This window comes from Musa acuminata, chromosome BXJ2-6, assembly GCF_036884655.1.
Source record: "Musa acuminata AAA Group cultivar baxijiao chromosome BXJ2-6, Cavendish_Baxijiao_AAA, whole genome shotgun sequence".
Lineage (NCBI taxonomy): Eukaryota > Viridiplantae > Streptophyta > Magnoliopsida > Zingiberales > Musaceae > Musa > Musa acuminata.
Genome location: NC_088343.1, coordinates 41,102,258 through 41,121,609, shown reverse-complemented (window position 1 = coordinate 41,121,609; position 19,352 = coordinate 41,102,258). Strand labels below are relative to the sequence as shown.

The 19,352-nt window shown below is 42.5% G+C and overlaps 2 protein-coding genes across 2 annotated transcripts; one reads left to right on the top strand and one right to left on the bottom strand.

Moving 5' to 3' along the window:
- Positions 1-1,757: 1,757 nt before the first annotated feature.
- Positions 1,758-2,282, bottom strand: LOC103989865 (chaperone protein dnaJ 20, chloroplastic). Its single transcript, XM_009408810.2, has one exon. It carries the CDS (start codon positions 2,280-2,282, stop codon positions 1,758-1,760), a length of 525 nt encoding a protein of 174 aa, XP_009407085.2.
- Positions 2,283-5,239: 2,957 nt separating this feature from the next.
- On the top strand, positions 5,240-19,013 carry LOC135615626 (pentatricopeptide repeat-containing protein At2g22070-like). Its single transcript, XM_065114409.1, has 2 exons — positions 5,240-7,849; positions 18,316-19,013. Exon 1 carries the CDS (start codon positions 5,262-5,264, stop codon positions 7,263-7,265), a length of 2,004 nt encoding a protein of 667 aa, XP_064970481.1. The 5' UTR covers positions 5,240-5,261; the 3' UTR covers positions 7,266-7,849; positions 18,316-19,013.
- The last annotated feature ends 339 nt before the right edge of the window (positions 19,014-19,352 follow it).

The following is a 19,352-nucleotide window of genomic DNA, read 5'->3' as shown; positions in this document are numbered from 1 at the left end:
TTGGTCATATCTTTGTCCCCGTTATGCTTTGTGACAAGGGCTTTAAATGTTTTTTATCCTAGGCGGAAACATCATGTGTAAATGGAATGTTTTTAGATGTCTAAGACGCTTTAAATGATTTTTTTTGTCCAAGGTGGTTGATGCGTCGTGCGCAAATGGAATGATTTCAGATGTGTCGAAAGCTTCAAATATGTTTTTTTTGTCCTAAATGGATGCATCATATGCAAATGTACCAGCTATGGGACAAACGAGGCGATCGTCTGCATTATTCTCGTCAAGCCTATACTTGCTTGGCAAGGCAAAGGAACACTTTGGGTGAAACGATCGAGGGTTATAAGGGGGGAGAGTCTTGGATCATCGAATAGGCGCCAGTAGCGATCCGACGTTTGTGTCATAATGCCACCATCTCCGAGGGCGGGGATGGGCTGCTCTCTAGGTCCAAAGGGAAGGTGGGTCACCAGTGGGTTTTCGATGAGGTGAGCTCCCACGGGGCGTTCCTACGATGTCTGACCCTCCTTCTAGCGTCAAAATATTGGTGAACTCGCATATCGTGACCGAGGAGTTAGCACAGCTTGGTCCATTAGCCGATGTCCAGAATCGTTAAGGCTCAGGAACACATATTTCTGTTGGTCGGGTCGGACTGAAGTCGGGTTGAGCTTGATGTTGGGCTAGACATGCTTTCGCTGAGGGTTTGAATTGGCTTCAAAGTCGTCGTGCCCCTGCACAGAGGCTCGAGTCGACGGGTTCTCGACTTTGGTCCCTCGTAGATTATGGTCCAGTGATTTACCTCTCAAAAGTCATCATTTGGCCAAATGCTAGCCAAGAGCTTTTATATTGGTGCTCGAGGGTTAACCATATGTGGGTTTCACACGTCGATCGACTCCTCGAGCAGTGGATTCGTACCAACATTCGACCATCGCTATTGTGATATTTTCACATCTCTCTTTAGTCTATAATCGATTACTAATAGTGATATTAGCGATATTATAACGGATAAGAAGAGAAAAGAAGATGAGTCTAGTTTTCCTTATAGATCGGTATCACTATAATTTTCTAAATAATATAAAAAAAATACATATAGTAAATTTGATCTATATTTTAATATTTTATATTAATTTTTATATAATAATAATATAATCATAGTTTTTTACTTACAAATAAGTATATGTATATGTCGCTGACTAATGAAAAGGAACTGCTCCAATAATACACGGTAGATGGACACTGCATTTTATTCACTTGGGAGGAGTTGAAGTACCGGTAGATATATGTTATCCTGAGGTAATCATCTGAAGTATTTATCATCCAACCCAGTCTTATGACCCAGTCACCTTAGGGTCGTTGTGCCTGATGAGCTTCAAGGAGAAGATTATACGAAGCAAAAAAGAACAGGTCGGCCATCGAAAGGTGAACTTTAAATTACCTGATGAATGCCTCTAAAGAAGACGAGAAAGGAAGTTTCTAAGCAACTCCTCGATCTTGTAATAACATTAAATCGTTTTGATCAAAATTCTTCTAAAAAAATGTGAGATATGATAGAAACATCATGAGAATACAGTTTGTCCAAAACCCTCATAATTTGTTTATGAGGATTGTGCATATTCTGTGTCGAGCACTAATGTATGTATATATCGTGGAATCAAAGAGGAAGTCACAATGCAGCTTTAAAGTTCTCTCAGAGGAATTATATATCACCTTCATTTGCTTATTTCTGAACACTACAATTTGCCGAAAGATCACTACCATTTTGTGCGTCTTTACAGGCACTCCAGTTTCTTCTTTCCCATGCGACTCATTGACCTAGATTTGAGCTCCCTGAGCTGCTCCATCCACACTTCTTTAGGATACACTCTTCTTCGTTCTTCATCTCTTTGGTCTCTTTGCTTAGCTGAACCAACCAACCCCAACTGATGATCATACTCCTCGCGTAGAACTGGATCGGAGAGGATCTCGTAAGCCCTCTGGATCTCGACGAACGTCCTCGTCGCCTCCTCCTTCCCCGACGGTGGGCAGACATCAGGGTGGTGGCGAAGCGCCAGGCTTCGGTATGCTCTCTTGACGGCATCAGCCCCGGCGTTCTCCGGTTCGAGCGCGAGGACTTGGTAGAAATTGGCTGCTGCAGGCCTTCCCATCCTCGCCTGATGAGCTCTGCACGTGAAGCTGCTGCTGTTGGAACGCCTCCCGGCGGACGACGCTGCACTCATCTGCAGGGTGATGGAGTTGCAGAGACGAGAAGCGTCCATGGAAAGCGAAGAAGTGTGCTTCTCTGTGTCTTCCTTCATGCATGCTCTTTCCCTCGTTTAAAGGAGTAAGTTTGAGGTGATCCAAGGTGTTGTCTGTTTAGATCAAAGCGTTGAGAATTCCACGAGTCATTGGAATCGCATAAGACACTCAATACAGTCCAAAGAATTATTTGTTCAAACAAATAATTTATTTCTGCAAACCTTTGACTAAAATATACTTATGATCTCAACACAACTCCTACAAGAAGTTTCCTATCTCCTCACCACAAGGCTAGATAGATAAGATTGATATCTTACAAGCATCATTGTCTTTTCCTCTGAACTGTACATTGGACATGGCCAGATGAGGTCTTAAGGAGTTGTTCTTGTTTGTACGTAATTGTTGGGAAAAGTATATGATTGCCGGCTAAAGATTTGTAATCTTGATAAGGGTCAAAGTTCACGTGTATTTGAATCAGTAGAAGATGAAGATTTCATAAACAATGTAGATCTTGTCTTTGTCTTAATGGTTTCTTAGCTGTTTGCAGAGAACACAGTTCAGCAGTCCAGTTTTTCCTTCAATCTGCCATAAACATTTCCAGGATCACTGTGGTGGCAGTAAACAACATAGTCAAAAATTCATTAAAAAAGGAAACTATGATGATTAAACAATGATTAAGATACAAAGTTCTTATGCTAAGATAAAGATGTAAACTATGCTGTTGCTGTGAGATCTTAATTCTAATCATATAGGCTTTTCTAGTTGATACTTCAATCTTTGCATCAAAAGATATGAAAATTCACATTGTCAAGAGTTAAAAGCATGTGTTTGCAACATAAAAATATGGAAAAATAAAACAAAGAGCATGTCATGCCATTTGAATTACCTAAATATAATTCTCACAAGACTACTTGAAAATATTATAAATAACACAAATGAACCTATAACTTGAATCAGATCAACTTCAAATCTAAAAATTTGGTTTCATAATAGTCTTTGAACAATGACAACTAAAAAGGACACAATATGATATAATTTATAATATTTTTCAATAGTTTAAAATATTTTCACTACATCAATTAAAAATATTATAATGTTATTAGAAAATACTATAAGTAAATCAAATAAAATCAAAACAACTAGAAACCATATATCTTACTAGAATTCATATATATATACATTTTATAATAATTTAGAAATAATATCACCCAAACCCAAATAGGGATCAAAATTTGGTCCGACCATCATGACAAAAACACCATAGACCCACTTGAAAACATGATCCAAATGAACTCTTAATCTCAATTAAATTAACTACAAACCTAAAAATAGAGTATGGTAATGATCTACAAGCAATGATAACTAAAGATGCACAATATAATATAACTTATAGTATTTTTTAATAGTGTATTTAGTACCTTAATAAAAATACTGTAAATATTTCATTGACAAATATTATAAATGAGCTAAATAAAAATATTATAAATGGTTCAAAACTAACGAAAAAATGGGCGGAAAAAGTATCATTACCATTGGCAAGGGGTATTCTAGATATTATTTGAAGAGGCACTGGGAAAAAGAAAAATAGGGGTGCCTTTTAAGGCAAAATAAAAAAGAGAGATGTTTTAAGGAAATCACCCTTGAAATTATAATTTTTTTTTGCCAGAAGTTTCTTGAAACCTTATAAATGTCTTAAGAAGGCATAAATGATCTTTTTTTTTATTTTTACACTTTTAAAGATCTATTTTGAATATATTCAACCCTTTAAAAAGTTAAAATTTTCTCATTTTCTTATTTCTATCGATTTAAGGTGAATTTAGACCAACAGTGATGCTCGGGGGCATCTGTTTAAGCCGTGGCCTCGGGGCCGACGCGGCTCGGTTCGGGGGTCCGGATGTCGGGAATCTCGGGCGACGTCCCTCGGGGTCTCCCTCTAGGTCGTGCACGGTGGTTCGGGTCGAGAGGAAGCTCCGCCGCAGCGTCGGGAAGAGGCGACACCGCCTCACACCTGCACACAGGTAAGGCCGGGAGCTCGACCCGACCTCTCCGACGATCAAATTAGATGATGGCGTCGAGAGGGTTTTGGAGGAAGAGAAGCCTCCAAGTGTGTTGTGCTCATCTCTCCCGACGATCAAGTCAGATCATGTGGAAGGGAGTTTTTCTAGTGAAGAAGTGTCTCCCCCTTTGTTTAGAACTCAGGAGTATTTATAGAGTAGTTTAGCGTTACCTGATGTGCCTGCTTGCAGGGGCAGGACAGTACCTCTCGTGGCGTCTGACATTGCCACTGGGATTGCGTGGAGAACCGAGCTACCGCAGGGTATGGGCACGCCTCGGACGACGTGCTCTGCCTCGGTCGAGTGGGCGGAGTCAAAGCTCCTCGGGCAGTGTGTTGTGCAGGCATGGTTGACGTCATGGCATGTCACATCGTCATTTTTGCCCTCATCAAACAGTGTAACAATATTCACAAACAATGTAACTTAGGTTCATTTTTATTTAAATTTTTATTTTTTAAGAAATATTATAAATATATAATGAATCCTTAATCACCCATTTTCTATTTTTAGTAATTTTAAGATATATTTTTGATTAATTTAACTTTTAAAATGTTAAGATATTTTATTTTTAAAATTTTTGACTAATTTAAGATGAAATTACAAAGTTGTAATTTTGTTATTAATTTATCATTATTTTTTGTTTTATAATATTTAAATTATATATAAATATTATTTAATTCATTATTTTTTATTTATTTTCTACCGGTTTAAATTTTGGATCGGCTGAATGACTTGTTCAATATAGTGAGTTGGTAAGAGAGAGAGAGAGAGAGAGAGAGAGAGAGAGAGAGAGAGAGAGGAGAAAATGACAAATGAGTGATTGAGGGTTATTTTATCATTTTGAAAAATAAAAGACCTCTACTGAAAAAAAAATATATTATATATATATATATATATATATATATATATATATATATATATATATATATATATATATATATTACTAAAGCCGCGCTCTTATGTGATCTCGCGCTTCTTCGCTTCATGTGCTTCTCAGCCCAAATGGCTCTCAGTCTGCTTCAATCGATCCCTTCCCAGCCATCGCCTGCTGACTTCTATGCTTCTGCCCTTCAGACGTGCCTACGGACGGAGAACCTCTCCGTGGGGAGATCCATCCACGCCCATGTCATCAAAGCCGGGCTCCAACTTGGTATCTACCTTGCCAACAATCTCATATGCCTTTACGCCAAGTTTGGGTTTTTCGAAGATGCCCACCATGTTTTCGATGAGATGCCCATCAAGGACGCATTCTCGTGGAATACGGTCTTGTCTATGTATGCAAAACATCGAATGATTCGCATGGCGAACAATATGTTCGATAAAATGCCCCAAAAGGACTCGGTTTCTTGGACCACAATGATTGTTGGACTGAATCTCATGGGTCAATTTGAACGGGCGGTTTGCATGTTTTCTGACATGATTCGGATCAGGGCTCTGCCATCACGGTTCATATTAACCAAAGTGCTTTCGTCATGTGCGGCCCTTGAGGCGTTGGATTTCGGTAAGGAGGTGCATTCTTTTGTGGTTAAGCTCGGGCTTGGTGGTGTTGTTTCTGTCGCCAATTCCCTTATCAACATGTATGGAAAGTCTGGTGATGTAGATACCGCAAAGGCTGTTTTCAATGGGATGACACTGAGGAGTGTATCGAGTTGGAATTCTATGATTTCCTTGTTTGCTCAGTCTGGAAGGATGGATCTTGCTCGGGAAAAATTTGAGGAAATGACTGACCATAATATTGTTTCTTGGAGTGCAATCATTGCAGGATACAATCAGAATAACTTGAATAAGGAGGCACTGGAGTTGTTCTCGAGGATGCTTAATGATCAATCTGCAGTCCCTGATAATTTCACGTTAACCAGTGCTCTAGCTGCTTGTGCTTACCTTGGGAAACTGGAACTGGGAAAGCAGATTCATTCGCACATCTTAAGAACTGCAGTTCCATGTCATGGGCAGGTTAGGAATGCTTTGATCTCAATGTACTCCAAGTCCGGTGGGGTTGAAATGGCTCGAAGGGTCTTCAAACAAACCATGGTTTCTGATCTCAATGTAATAGCCTTTACTTCACTCCTTGAGGGTTATGTTAAGCTTGGAGACTTGCAACCAGCTAGAGAAATCTTTGACTCAATGAAGTATCATGATGTTATTGCTTGGACAGCTATGATTGTGGGGTACGTGCAAAATGGTTTAAATAGTGAAGCTATGGAACTTTTTAGGTTGATGATTGACAAAGGTCCTAAGCCGAACAGTTACACTCTGGCCGCAATGCTGAAGGCTTGTTCAAGCTGGACATCCTTGGATCAAGGCAAGCAGATTCATTGCAAAGCTATCAGATCAGAGGGGCTGTCAGTTTCTGTAAGCAATTCCCTTATTACCATGTATGCTAACTCTGGAAGCATCGCAGGAGCAAAGAGAGTGTTCAATCAGATTTGTCAGAGTAAGGAAACTTTTTTATGGACTTCAATGATCATAGCTTTGGCTCAACATGGACTAGGAGAAGAAGCTATAGGCTTGTTTGAAAAGATGATCAACATAGGTGTGAGACCTGACGATATAACATTTGTTGGTGTTATTTCAGCTTGTACACATGCAGGACTGGTAGCAAAAGGGAAACATTATTTTCGACAGATGCAGACGAAACATATGATCCAACCCACACAGAGCCATCATACATGCATGATTGATATGCTTGCACGTGCTGGTTTACTTCAGGAAGCCCAAGAGTTTATAAACATGATGCCAATGGAAGCAGATGCTATAGCATGGGGGTCACTTCTGTCTGCTTGTAAAGTTCATAAAGATGCTAACATGGCGAAGATTGCAGCAGAAAAATTACTGGCTATTGATCCTGATAACAGTGGTGCTTATTCTGCGCTTGCTAGTGTATATTCTGCATGTGGAAGATGGGATGATGCTGCAAAGATTTGGAAGCTAATGAAGGATAAAGGAGTGAAAAAAGAGCAAGGATTTAGCTGGATAAACAATGAATAAGATTTATGTATTTGGGTTGGACAATTGATTGCACCCACAGAGAGATGCAACATTTCAGATGGCTTTAAAGCTCTGGAAGATAAAAAAGCAGGTTTTGGCCATGACGAGGATCTGAAAGAGCAATTTCTCAGTAGTCATGGCTGTGGACTTGTTGCTTTTTGGTTGATCAGTACTCCTGAGAACACAAACTTTTAAGGATTATGAAGAGCCTAAGAATCTGCAATGACTACCAATCTGCAATGAAGCTTATATCCAAAGTTGTAGGAAGGGATATTGCCATGTCACGATGCTTCGTGCTTTCATCTACAACTATCCAGATGATTGGTATTTATTCAGGAGATTTTGGCCTAATAACAGACAAGTACAGTTACTGTAAATTCCACTGTATACCATACTACCAACAAGGAAAAATTAGTAAGCTGAAGATATCTTTCTGGGGTTGAGACCCAGCATGGCCTTCGCAGCAGAGGATTTACTGCAGTGGCCACTAGTTCCTCCCCAATTGTAATTTATAACCCTTTGGTTATAAATCCATAAATTTATGGCCTTTGGCTTTCATGAGAAATAGGTGGACCTGATATCAGGTTAGAAAATTTATTCTCCCCGAATGTATATGTGATTTTTTCCATGAGATTCAAATTCACAAATGGAAATTTTATTTGTTCAGTGGCGCTTTTCTTTTTCAAGTACTCTGACAATATGTGACTTTTGCAGCTATATATCAGTAATTTGCAGAAACCCTTTTCTTTTTTCTTTTAACATGTACATAAAGTACTTGTTATTAAAACATACATACACACAATCAGGTGGTATATTCCCTTTGGGTTCAGGATTAGATTCCACTATGAATATCGTCTGAAATGTAATGGCATGGTAACAAATGCCATTACAAATATTTATATTTTTTAAAGTTTACATAAAGAAACTAAATCGAGTTGGCGTCTAGTTTCATGTAACAAAACTAGATGGAACTGCCATTTAACTATTGTGATTGGACTTTGGGCCTGCATTGGGTTCGAGTCAGGTCCAGTTCAAGTTCAGATAATGGGTTTGAAGGTGCCATCATTGCACTCTACATGAAACATCTAGGATGTTGGAACACTGCATCTTCACGGTCTCTGCTGCAAATAGCCCTTTGGAACTTCTGTAAGAAGCTGGGAATTGAAATATGACTATTAGCATTCAGAAACTTGGATAATTGATAGAAGATGATAATGGGAATCCGACAAGTCGGTCCTTGTGCACTCTCCATAGTGGTTAGAAAGGCTTTGGGTTTCGGATAAGCTGTCAAACCACATTTAAAATTAAAATCTAAATCTCGCTTGCCCTAAAACCCTCTTTGGCTGTTGAAATATTAACCCTCAGATACATCTTAAAGCATTTCTCGATAAAGGCTATAAGGTAGTGCCAAGAGTTAGGCATGATTTTGTATTAGAAATCCTCAAATGATGAAAGCACTCCGAGATAAAAGAGGTGAAGAGGGAATTGGAGGCCAGTCTCGAAGGCATCAAAATAAACACACAAAAGGGAGTACATTTAAGAATGAAGAAACATCACTGACCCGCCTAAGATTAGCAATCCAGGGATATTCCAATATGTCGAGACCTCATGGAGAACAAAGAACCTTTATTGTCGAGAGTCATATTAGCATTTGGGTCAACCACCTGGACATTGCCAAAGGAGGAAGAGAAGTCAGAGTATGACTCGACTCTTTTGTCCGAAAAGGATGGCCACTCTGGGGAGTCAAGGAATCAAAAACATAAAGGCACATTAAAATATTAAAATATTTTGAACCAGGCCATATGTCATGCAAAATCATTCGACAAGCTCAAGTCAGGTTACTTTGGCCCGACCAACTCCACATGGACTAAGCTTGACTAGGTTGGACCAATGTGCAACCAGGTTGGCTGGTCCAATGGTCCAATGTCCCATTTCCTTAAAGAAGGAAAAAGGCTTGTATTACCTCCTCAAGGATTGAACACTTCACTTTTTTTATTAGGCATGAGGCTCCTTACCAACACATTACAATATTTGTGTTAAAGAGACAATATAAATATAAATAAGACACTTTTATACTTATGACATCGGACCAAATCCTTACGTGTGATGCATCCACCCAAGACAAAAAACATATAAAGATTTTAAGGCATTTTAAAGCATCCCATTTAGACGTAGTCTGTTTGCCTAATACAAAAGCATCCGAAATGTTTGAAGCATCCGAAAGCATTCCATTTGCATATGATGCATCCATTTGGGACAAAAAACATATTTTAAAGCTTTCGACACATCTGAAAGCATTCCATTTGCACACGACGCGTCAACCACCTTGGACAAAAAATCATCTAAAGCGTCTTACACATCTAAAAACATGCCATTTAGACATGATATTTCCGTCTAGGATAAAAAAATTTGAAGCCCTTGCGGCAAAGCATAAGGGGGATAAATGATATGACCAATTTTTTTGGTCAATCAAGACTTGACACGTTGAATTCCTCATTAAACTAACGATTACAAGAATGATGACCTTCTCTGGCATGTTTTTATTGGGAACTTACTAGACGGATACTCATAGGTTTTTAATGCCTTCCAACATAAATTAACTTGACCGATAAAGGGGTTTTGCTTGATAAACTCTTCATGTTGTCTTTTTGCATGCAGTTTTTGCATGAAGTGAGATATATGGTACGACCATCTATTGCCTTCCAACTGAAGTGAGACAAGGGATAAGATATGAGAGGTTTCCTTTGTCGAAAAAATTCTTCCATTTTCCAAGTTCAAAATACTCAACGATCTTTCCTCTTCCAGATGTGACTCAAAAAACGAATTAGGTTAGGTCAATGTCATCAAGTTGAATCGATGATTATCATACTCTATGATGCCCTCATCTCATGCCCCATGAATTTTGGTGGCATTACCTATTGGATAACCTTCATAGATAATTTGAAGCATGTGCTATCCAAAAGATCTCTGGTTACATGAATTACCTCTGTTGAGTTTTCCTTTGACACAAGCATGTAAAGTCTTTGGTAGCAGCTTTCCGTATACAGGGTCTACCATCGTATTAAATTATTGATGATGAGAAAACTAAAGCTTTGTAAATGCTGATACAAGTGACCTTCTCTCTCTATGTGGAAAATTTAGGGAATTTGTAGTCGGTAAATCTGGGGAGATCCGGGGAGTTATGCCCAGCTTAAATGTTGCAACCATCTTTTTTCTCGGGTAGCCCAAACATCACCTCGTAGCGACGGGGCCTTCCCTTTTTCCTCGGGGAGCCTAACCATATTTTTTTGTGTCGTAGCTGGGGGTGGGGGTTCGACATCAGATGGAACTCCCGAGCCATTAATAACGTTCCTCCTTTTCTCTCTCACGAGGAGACCGAGAACGTGGAACATTTGAGGGAGATTTTGTCTTCCTCACGGGAACGTTGGCGCTTGGAGGTGACGTTTGGGCTCCCCGAGGAAAAATATAGTTGCAGCATTTAAGCCCAGCATAGCTCCCTGGATCTCCCCAGATTTGCCGACTACAAATTCCTGCCAAAAACTCACGTGTCGCAAAAAACTTCCCGTTGGAACCCACACGACCCCTAGAGTTTCCCGCCAGAACTCACGTGCCGACGATCTCAGCCACGTGGCACTAGTCGAGCAGCCACTCGGCCAATCAGTCCAACTTGCGCCCGAGTTTAATATCTCGGCCATCAGGTCTAATCTTTTGCCCGAGTCGTGCAGCTCGGCCAGTTGAGCAGCCACTCGGCCCATCAGTCCAACCTGCGCCCGAGTTCAATAGCTTGGCCATCAGGTCCAGTCTTTGCCCGAGTTGTGCAGCTCGGCCGGTCGAGCAACCACTCGGCCCATCAGTCCAACTTGCGCCCGAGTTTAATAGCTTGGCCATTAGGTCCAGTCTTTGCCCGAGTCGTGCAGCTCGACCAATCGAGCAGCCACTCGGCCAATCAGTCCAACCTACGCCCGAGTTCAATAGCTCGGCCATCAGGTCCAATCTTTGCCTGAGTCGTGCAGCTCGGCCAGTCGAGCAACCACTCGGCCAATCAGTGCAACCTGCACCTGAGTTCAATAGCTCGACCATCATGTCACGGACTTAGCTGGTTTTGCCTAAGTCGTGCAGCACCCTTGCGTGTCCGTCCGCAAAGGTCAACCTCCCATGGTCCCTTAGGACCCACAAAAGAGAGAACAAGACAGAGAAAACGCCTCACTCGGGATCCACAAGCAAACATCTCCGAAAAACACTTTATAGACAATGCAAATTATAAACAGACTTTACAAGCTCTGAACAGTTGCACAACAAAGGGTAAAATGGTCCATTATAGACCGAAAATCTCTCACACGTGTCAACATGACACAACATTTATTTAGAAGCCTAAAGCGGCCACCAACCCAACTAAAATGGGACTATTAAGCCTTTGGCTGTCCCTCTACATGCTGTACAAAGCATGAACATACCAAAAGACACGGACATACATAAGCATTACATCAAACATCCTGTTTAGAAGTTTGTCCGTGACATTCTCCCCCACTTCTTCTTTCGACGTCCTCGTTGAAGCCATTGTCGACACTGCAACTCCTCGCCTTTGCTGAGTCTTCAATCTTCTGCTCCAGCTACAATGCGCCTCTTGGCTCCCAACTGCTCTCCGCTGCTGTTTTTGAGTAGTCGAACCTTTGATCCGCCATGCTGCTTCAACTCACTAATGACTCTGACTCTGGTGTGGGGTTGGCTGAGTTGTGTTGATCCTTGTTGATTCCTGCGGATCCTCCAAATGAAGGAAAAGACCATCCTTACTGCGCCAGTCTCTCAAATGCCTATTGCTACTTGAACTGGGTGGATGCTTGTTGGAGCTTTAACGAGCATCGTCTCGCAAACTTCTGAAGTTTTGGGTCATTTCTCCACAAAATTTGCTCATTGACTCTTCTTTCACTTAGTTGTCACATCCAAGTAGGTTCGCATCACTTCCGCTTTCGATTAGCATTTCGTTGGGAAATGAAGCGGACAATCTACTCTCAGTAGCACTGATCACCGTTGGTGAGGATTTGACAACTATTATCTTCCATTATCTTCGAAGGGTCTTTGAACTTGTGCAGAGCTCTTCTGCTGGATAGATAAGAGAATTGGGGTACTCGGTTTCGCCCATTCTCTTAAGGGTTGAGAAGGCAAAGGTTACTTGACTTCGCCCGCCTCCTCGAGGTTGTACTCCATGCATCAAGCTGGTTACTCGCCTTCGCCTGCTCTTTGCTCACACTTCTGAAGCACTTGAAGTGTTTGCACTCCTTGCGTTGAGTTAGCTACTGTGATTCACCTTCTCAATGCCATCGAACTTCTGGAATGCAGGAAGTTTTCACCCCAACTTGGAGTAATTCTCTAATAAATTTGGTCGCCTCTGGGATTGTACCGTCTTCTCCATCAACCCTGCCACCTACTCCACTGAGTAGCGAAGGTACAGCACCGCGTACTGCCTACTTCGTTCATTGGTCGTGCACTCTTGCATGACCCGAAGTCCTTCACTTTCGGCTATCTTGATGAGAAACTCATTGACACCGGTCTTACGAAGTTCCTTGGCCTCTGCCCTTCAGCCTTGTCTCGGTACTTGGAGTTTGCCTCTGCATGCTCCACCTCCTCGGCCCCTTTCACGACTAAGTGCTCTCTCTCCATGAGAGCAAGGGATCAATGACTTTCACGGAAGTCCCGCCTCTGCGGTACCATGGCACTGCCATGCCCATGGCACTACTATCCGTCGCCTCGCATCTGCATCCCTTTTCTTCACAATCAGTAGATATGCCTCTGTGGTACTCCTCCGAGTCCACCTCCATTCTAACTTATGCTTGATTTTGGGTAGCTAAGTCCCTCTAGACTCGTGTCACTTCCTCGCCCCTTTTGACCCCCTGCTTCAACACCTCTGTGTTCTCCAAGCAGCTCCCTTTGGTCGATGGAAAGACAGACTGCAACTCCCATGCATGGCCTCTGCCATCACGTTGTAGGGTTTGCACCGATTTTGTTCTCCTTAGCTTCCTTGGTAGCAACGTTCGCTTACTCGACCTTGTCCTCTGACTTGTCGGGCTCCCTTAAGCGAATATGAGCTCTGGAGCAGTCCAACTCTCCAGCTGCTTCGATCATATTGCTGTATGATCAAGTCCCTCCCATGGGACTCACTAGTACTTGCATTCGAACTTTTCCCTTGGTGGAACACAGCCCCCATATGCTGATGACCAAGGCTTTCATCTGATGCAAAATTCGATGCACGCACGGAAGACCCGCCTCTGCGGTACCATGGTCTTCACTCCTTGAATCCATAGCCCTTCTTGCCGTCGTGTTGTTTACTGAAGTGGAGTTTCTAGCAGCTCCCGATCATACCTCCGTATGATCTAGTCCCTCACGGGGCTAGGTTGTGTGTATCGCATTGCCACGAATTGTTCCACCACGATCCGCTGCACCATGTCGCCTCCTAGTGACATCTCTATTGCATTCTGATCCTTGTGGGATGAACTCGAATTGTGAACCCTTCATGTGTGGCTTCTGCCAATACATCACAGGGTCTCTTCCACCTTCGATTTTGTTCGCTCCTTTGGCAATCGACCTTCATCCACCCACTCTTGGGTCACACCTAGATGAAGCACTGCTCTAGGACAGTCCGTCGCCTAGTAGCTCTCGAAGTCCCCCAACTTCGCTGCAATTAGTGCACCATTGTTTGGATCCTGGGCCTCTACCCCTACCAGCACAATCTTCGCTGCGCACCGCTTCCTTCATAGCAACTTGAATGGCAACACTATGACATATTCTTCAAGAGTACCCGCCTTTGTGTCCTCTTGCCCTGTGCTAAGGCCTTCTGAACCCAACTTCGCCTCCATAAATTGAGTCGCCTTAGTTCCTCCATCAAATGCTCCTCCGAGATAAAGTGCATGTGCCTAGAAGCTCCCTTCATCTTTGGCACCATGCAAGATGAGTCCGCTCCGTCAGAATAAATGACCCATGGAACAACATGATCCTGCTCTTGCCTCTGCAAGAGTTCATGTCCTTGACCTCTGTCCAAGGAAAGTACTATGCCTCCGCTCCATGTTCCATCTTCTATGCTGGCTCCCTTCATGCGGCTTGGGTACTTCACCAAGTTACACCCAAGTTGTTCCGCTCCTCGTTTTTGCATTGAGTTGATGGTGGCCCTCGCGCCCACCATTCCACGGGTCAGCCCTCCCTTGAGTCTGATCTCTATATCAACTCCAAGTGTGCCTTCATTTGTGTTGCTTTAGGTCGCTCCCCCACTTGATCTCGCAATGCATCCACCAATGCATTCTCTCAAGCGAGATCGTGCGACGACTCCTCGCCGCTTGCTCAGTCCCTTGAGCTTTGTGGAGTTGTTGTTTGTTGAGGTACTCCTCCTTAACTTGTGAGGTCCGTCCCACATGATTCTCTCTCTAGAGAGAGCCGAGACTTATCCCTCCTGGATAACTGTTCCATTGGAGCAACATCTCTTTTCGTTTCGGAGACCACCATCCCCTTGGACTACTCCGATCTGCTGAACAAACTGTGCATTGTTCTGCCTCCTGCAAACACACTTGCTAGATTGCGACTCCACGTCAATACAACCCTCGCTGCACCACTCAAGGTCTAGCAACATGCTGAACTCGTTGCACACTTCAGCCTCCTATGGACGTATCCTTCACATGCCGAAGAGAAAGTTTCAATGCTCCATGGCGCCGAGTTTCGGTCGCCTTGGGATGGCCACGAACATTCCATCGTCCGCATACAAGCCCATGTATGAGTACCAAACTCTTCGAGCTAGCAATTCCCCTCACCTCTGTGAGCTTTGCATAACTCTTTTGGTCGTTGAGCAACTCATTCCACCTTGTATGGTCTCATCCTTTACCAAGCGCCTCGCTTGCCTTGAGCACCATCAAGTATGGTTGTCAACGTTGAGCCGTAGCTCAAACTCAGCCATCCCAACCTTTGTGTGCTCCGCATTCTTCCAAGCTTGTCTATTCTCGTGGTGTCTCTTGCGCGAAGGGTTGGCCATTCCTCTGAATGCCAATCTCAGATGCCCACTCCTCCGAGCGACTCCTTTTCCCTACATCTCCATGCCCGTTTTCCCCCAAACGGTCGCACGTGTGCTGACTGCTCTCAACGCAGCCCCGTTAGGTCCCCCACGTTTGCATGCTAAGTGTTTCTATTAGTGCTTGTCCCGCTCTGATACCATCTGTCACGGACTTAGCTGGTTTTGCCTAAGTCGTGCGGCACCCTTGCATGTCCGTCCGCAAAGGTCAGCCTCCCGAAGCCTCCCATGGTCCCTTAGGACCCACAAAAGAGAGAACAGGACAGAGAAAACGCCTCACTCGGGATCCACAAGCAAACATCTTCGAAAAACACTTTATAGACAATGCAAATTACAAACAGACTTTACAAGCTCTGAACAGTTGCACAACAAAGGGTAAAATGGTCCATTATAGATCGAAAATCTCTCACACGTGTCCACATGACACAACATTTATTTACAAGCCTAAAGTGGCCACCAACCCAACTAAAATGAGACTATTAAGCATTTGGTCGTCCCTCTACATGCTGTACAAAACATGAACATACCAAAAGACACAGACATACATAACCATTACATCAAACATCCTGTTTAGAAGTTTGTCCGTGACAATCAGGTCCAGTCTTTGCCCGGGTCGTGCAGCTCGGCCAGTCGAGCAACCACTCAGCCAATCAGTCCCACTTGCGCCCGAGTTCAATATCTTGGCCATCAGGTCCAGTCTTTGCTCGAGTCGTGTAGCTCGGCCAGTCGAGCAGCCACTCGGCCAATCAGTCCCACCTATGCCCGAGTTCAATAGCTCGACTATCAAGTCTAGTCTTTGCCTGAGTCGTGCAGCTCGACCAATCGAGCAGCCAATTGGCCCATCAGTCCAACCTTCACCCGAGTTCAATAGCTCGGCCATCAGGTCCAGTCTTTGCTCAACTCGTGCAACTCGGCCAATCGAGTAGCCACTCGGCCCATCAGTCCAACCTATGCCCGAGTTCAATAGTTCGGCCATCAGGTCCAGTCTTTTGATAGAGCGTATTCTGGCTCTCGGCCACAGGACAAATCCACCGCCAGCAAGGCACAAACGTGGCGCCTTGGGATGAGGGTTGAGCGCCACGTCGGACACATCTTTGTAGAATCAGCACGAAGACCACATTCCTCCTACGTCGACGGAAGCACGCGTAAGGAGGCGTCCTCTCAACAAATCACGCTCCGGAAAGCTCGGGACGACGCCGTAGGGCGCCGTTCCACACATATCGGGGCGGCGGCCGAATGCACGTACGAACCCGCCGCTCGGGGAGTCTGCCGCCGCGCGAAACCTGTATACGGCCGACCCTTGAGCACTCATATAAAAGCCCTTGGCCAGCATTTGGCCAAAGGATGACTTTTGAGAGGCAAATCACCGGACCACTCACTTAATCTACGAGGGGCCGAAGTCGGGAACCCCCCGACCCGGGCCTGTGTGCAGGGGCACGACGACTCCGGAGCCAGCTCAAACCCTCGGCGAAAGCACGTTAGCTCAACATCAAGCTCAACCCGACTTCAGGTCCGACCCGACCAACAGAAGGACGTGTTCCTGAGCCTCGACGATTTTGGACATCGACTAGTGAACCAAGCCTTGCTGACTCCTCGGCCACGATGTGCGAGTTCACCAACATTTACCATAGCTAATTTATAGCTAAACCAAAAGATGCAAAAAGTCAATCTAAGGTAGTAACTTCCATTTTAATTTCAAATTTAAAGATTGACACCTATGCCTGAAGGCATCATTCATTCCAAAAAAGACCAAACACAGAACATTATTTCCTTCAGCAAACTCCAAAATAACTGAACAAGAACAAAAGTGAAAGCCACAGCATCAATATGAAAGTACCATTAAACAAAATCTTAGCCTTAGCTATTTAAGTTTATATAAATTGTTATACCTTTCAGTTAAACTTGTGGAGGTAGTTAAAAATATATATTAAAATTTACATAGTACAGTACAAATTCAGATTGTGCAAAGCATGGTGTGACAATGGCCGACTTGATAGTTTGGCAGTTCTCGGCTCAGAACTTTCGCTTTAAATGGTGTAGGAAATCCTTTAGACTTCAAAGAGATGTTGAGCCCAAAAACCAAAATCATCATTTATATAGATGTTCTCCCATCAATAACATTTATTATTACAATCTCTCAAGAATTAATTCAAATTTCTAACGTTTGGACCATAATGAAAAATTTTAATGATATTAAATAAATTATTTAATAATAATAGTTTAATGGATTGGGATCTTTTACTACAGCATTAGAATCTACTATACCTGTCATTTTGTCATGACTACAATGTGTTTGTTTTGTTCAGGTAAAATCGGTGCTCTTATTTCTATGTTTATTTCTTGCTAGGAAAGTTATATCAGAAGAGGGTGAGCCTTAGTAGACAAGACTCTCATGCAGTGGATTTGCCCTTTGGGAAAATCATAGCTGAAACATCTATGTAGACTTGACTAGTAAGGGTACTTAGTGCAGTTACTTGAGCATTTTAGATCTCTACCTATGCTGGTTGAGAGCCAGCTCTAGCAAGTCTTTTTGATGAGAATTAAATATTATCAACCTACATATCCTGATTCCAAAATTATATTGCATTTATCAACCTACATATGATGAAAATTCTGCTTGAAACATGATTTTCAATATTTCATGTGGTTGGCTTGGCTCTTTGTTTCCGTATTAACATTTTCCAAATGAAACATTCAGACAGAAAATAATTACCCTATTAATATTCTGCATTGAAGGATACTCTGGTGCAGTCTAAGTTTTACGAGCTACAAAATGTGATGAAATTGGAAAGTGATTCTAAATCTATGGTACAGATGGAACACTTGGCTAAAGGTGGAAGTAGAAAAATGTTACTATAGAAGAGGGGACTTTGAACTCCCAATGAGTAAAAAGAACTCGTTGAAATATACGTATCTATTGCTTATTTTTCATGATTTACTTGTTAAACTTTCCATTAGTTCTCTAAGGCTAATATGGAATGTTGTATGATTTTGTTCTTCTAGGGGGCATCATAAACAACACCATACGACCTAAAATTCCAACTTGGTGTGATCCTGAGTGGAAGTCCCTGATGGAAAGTTGTTGGTCTTCTGATCCAGCATTGAGGCCTTCATTCTCTGAGACATCTCAGAAGTTGAGGAAAATGGCTGCAGCGATCAATTTGAAATGAAGCTCGACTACAAATGCAATACAGTCCAAATTCCTTATTTCCGTATTCTTCTCTCAATTGTCGAGAAAAATCAAAGATACACACTGCAAGCTTTATTGCATTCGCCACATAGCATACAGGATCTCGGTGGATGGATCCTTAGCGATCTATGGACATTGTCAGTGCTACCATACATAGCATAATTGCTCATGTAGTGCAACTATACCTTCATATCATATTGTACAGCCAAACCAGGAAGGGCATAGTGGCATAGTAAAGAAGTGTAGGTAAAATTTTCACTCATATTAACTTCGTCTCCTGTCCTTTTCTACAAGGATGCTGTTTAGGTTTTTGAAGTATGCAGCTTTCTTTGCAGATTCGTATGATACTGTGTTTCATGACACATTTACCCATTAGCGAAGTAGGTGTTTCCTGTGGTATGTGTCTGGGTGGGAGTTGATATGAACTTATGTAAATAAATTTTGTAGTTGTACTATTTTCTACCGTTGTGGACCACTGGTTCATTGTGCTAATAAAATAAACCTTCACAAGCAGTTGTTATAGCCTTGCTGTGAAATGAAAATGAACTGCAGGTGCAAGAACATAAAATAAGCGCAGCCATTCTTGCATTTATCATTCAGCAATTAGTGAGTGTGTCAATGTAAATTCCATGTGTTGTAATGGCAATGTTTGCTCGCTTGCTTGCCTCTCTCTGTATAACTTTTTTTTTTGGAAAAGATTGATCACACAGCTAAATTGACTTGTATCTGAAATATTTGTCTTAGATTGTGGTAATGGTTTTAATTCAACGATTTAGAATGTCTGCTGTTATAATAATGACCACTGGATAGTGCATCTACTCGAGTTTGATTAATGGATCAGATTTTTTTT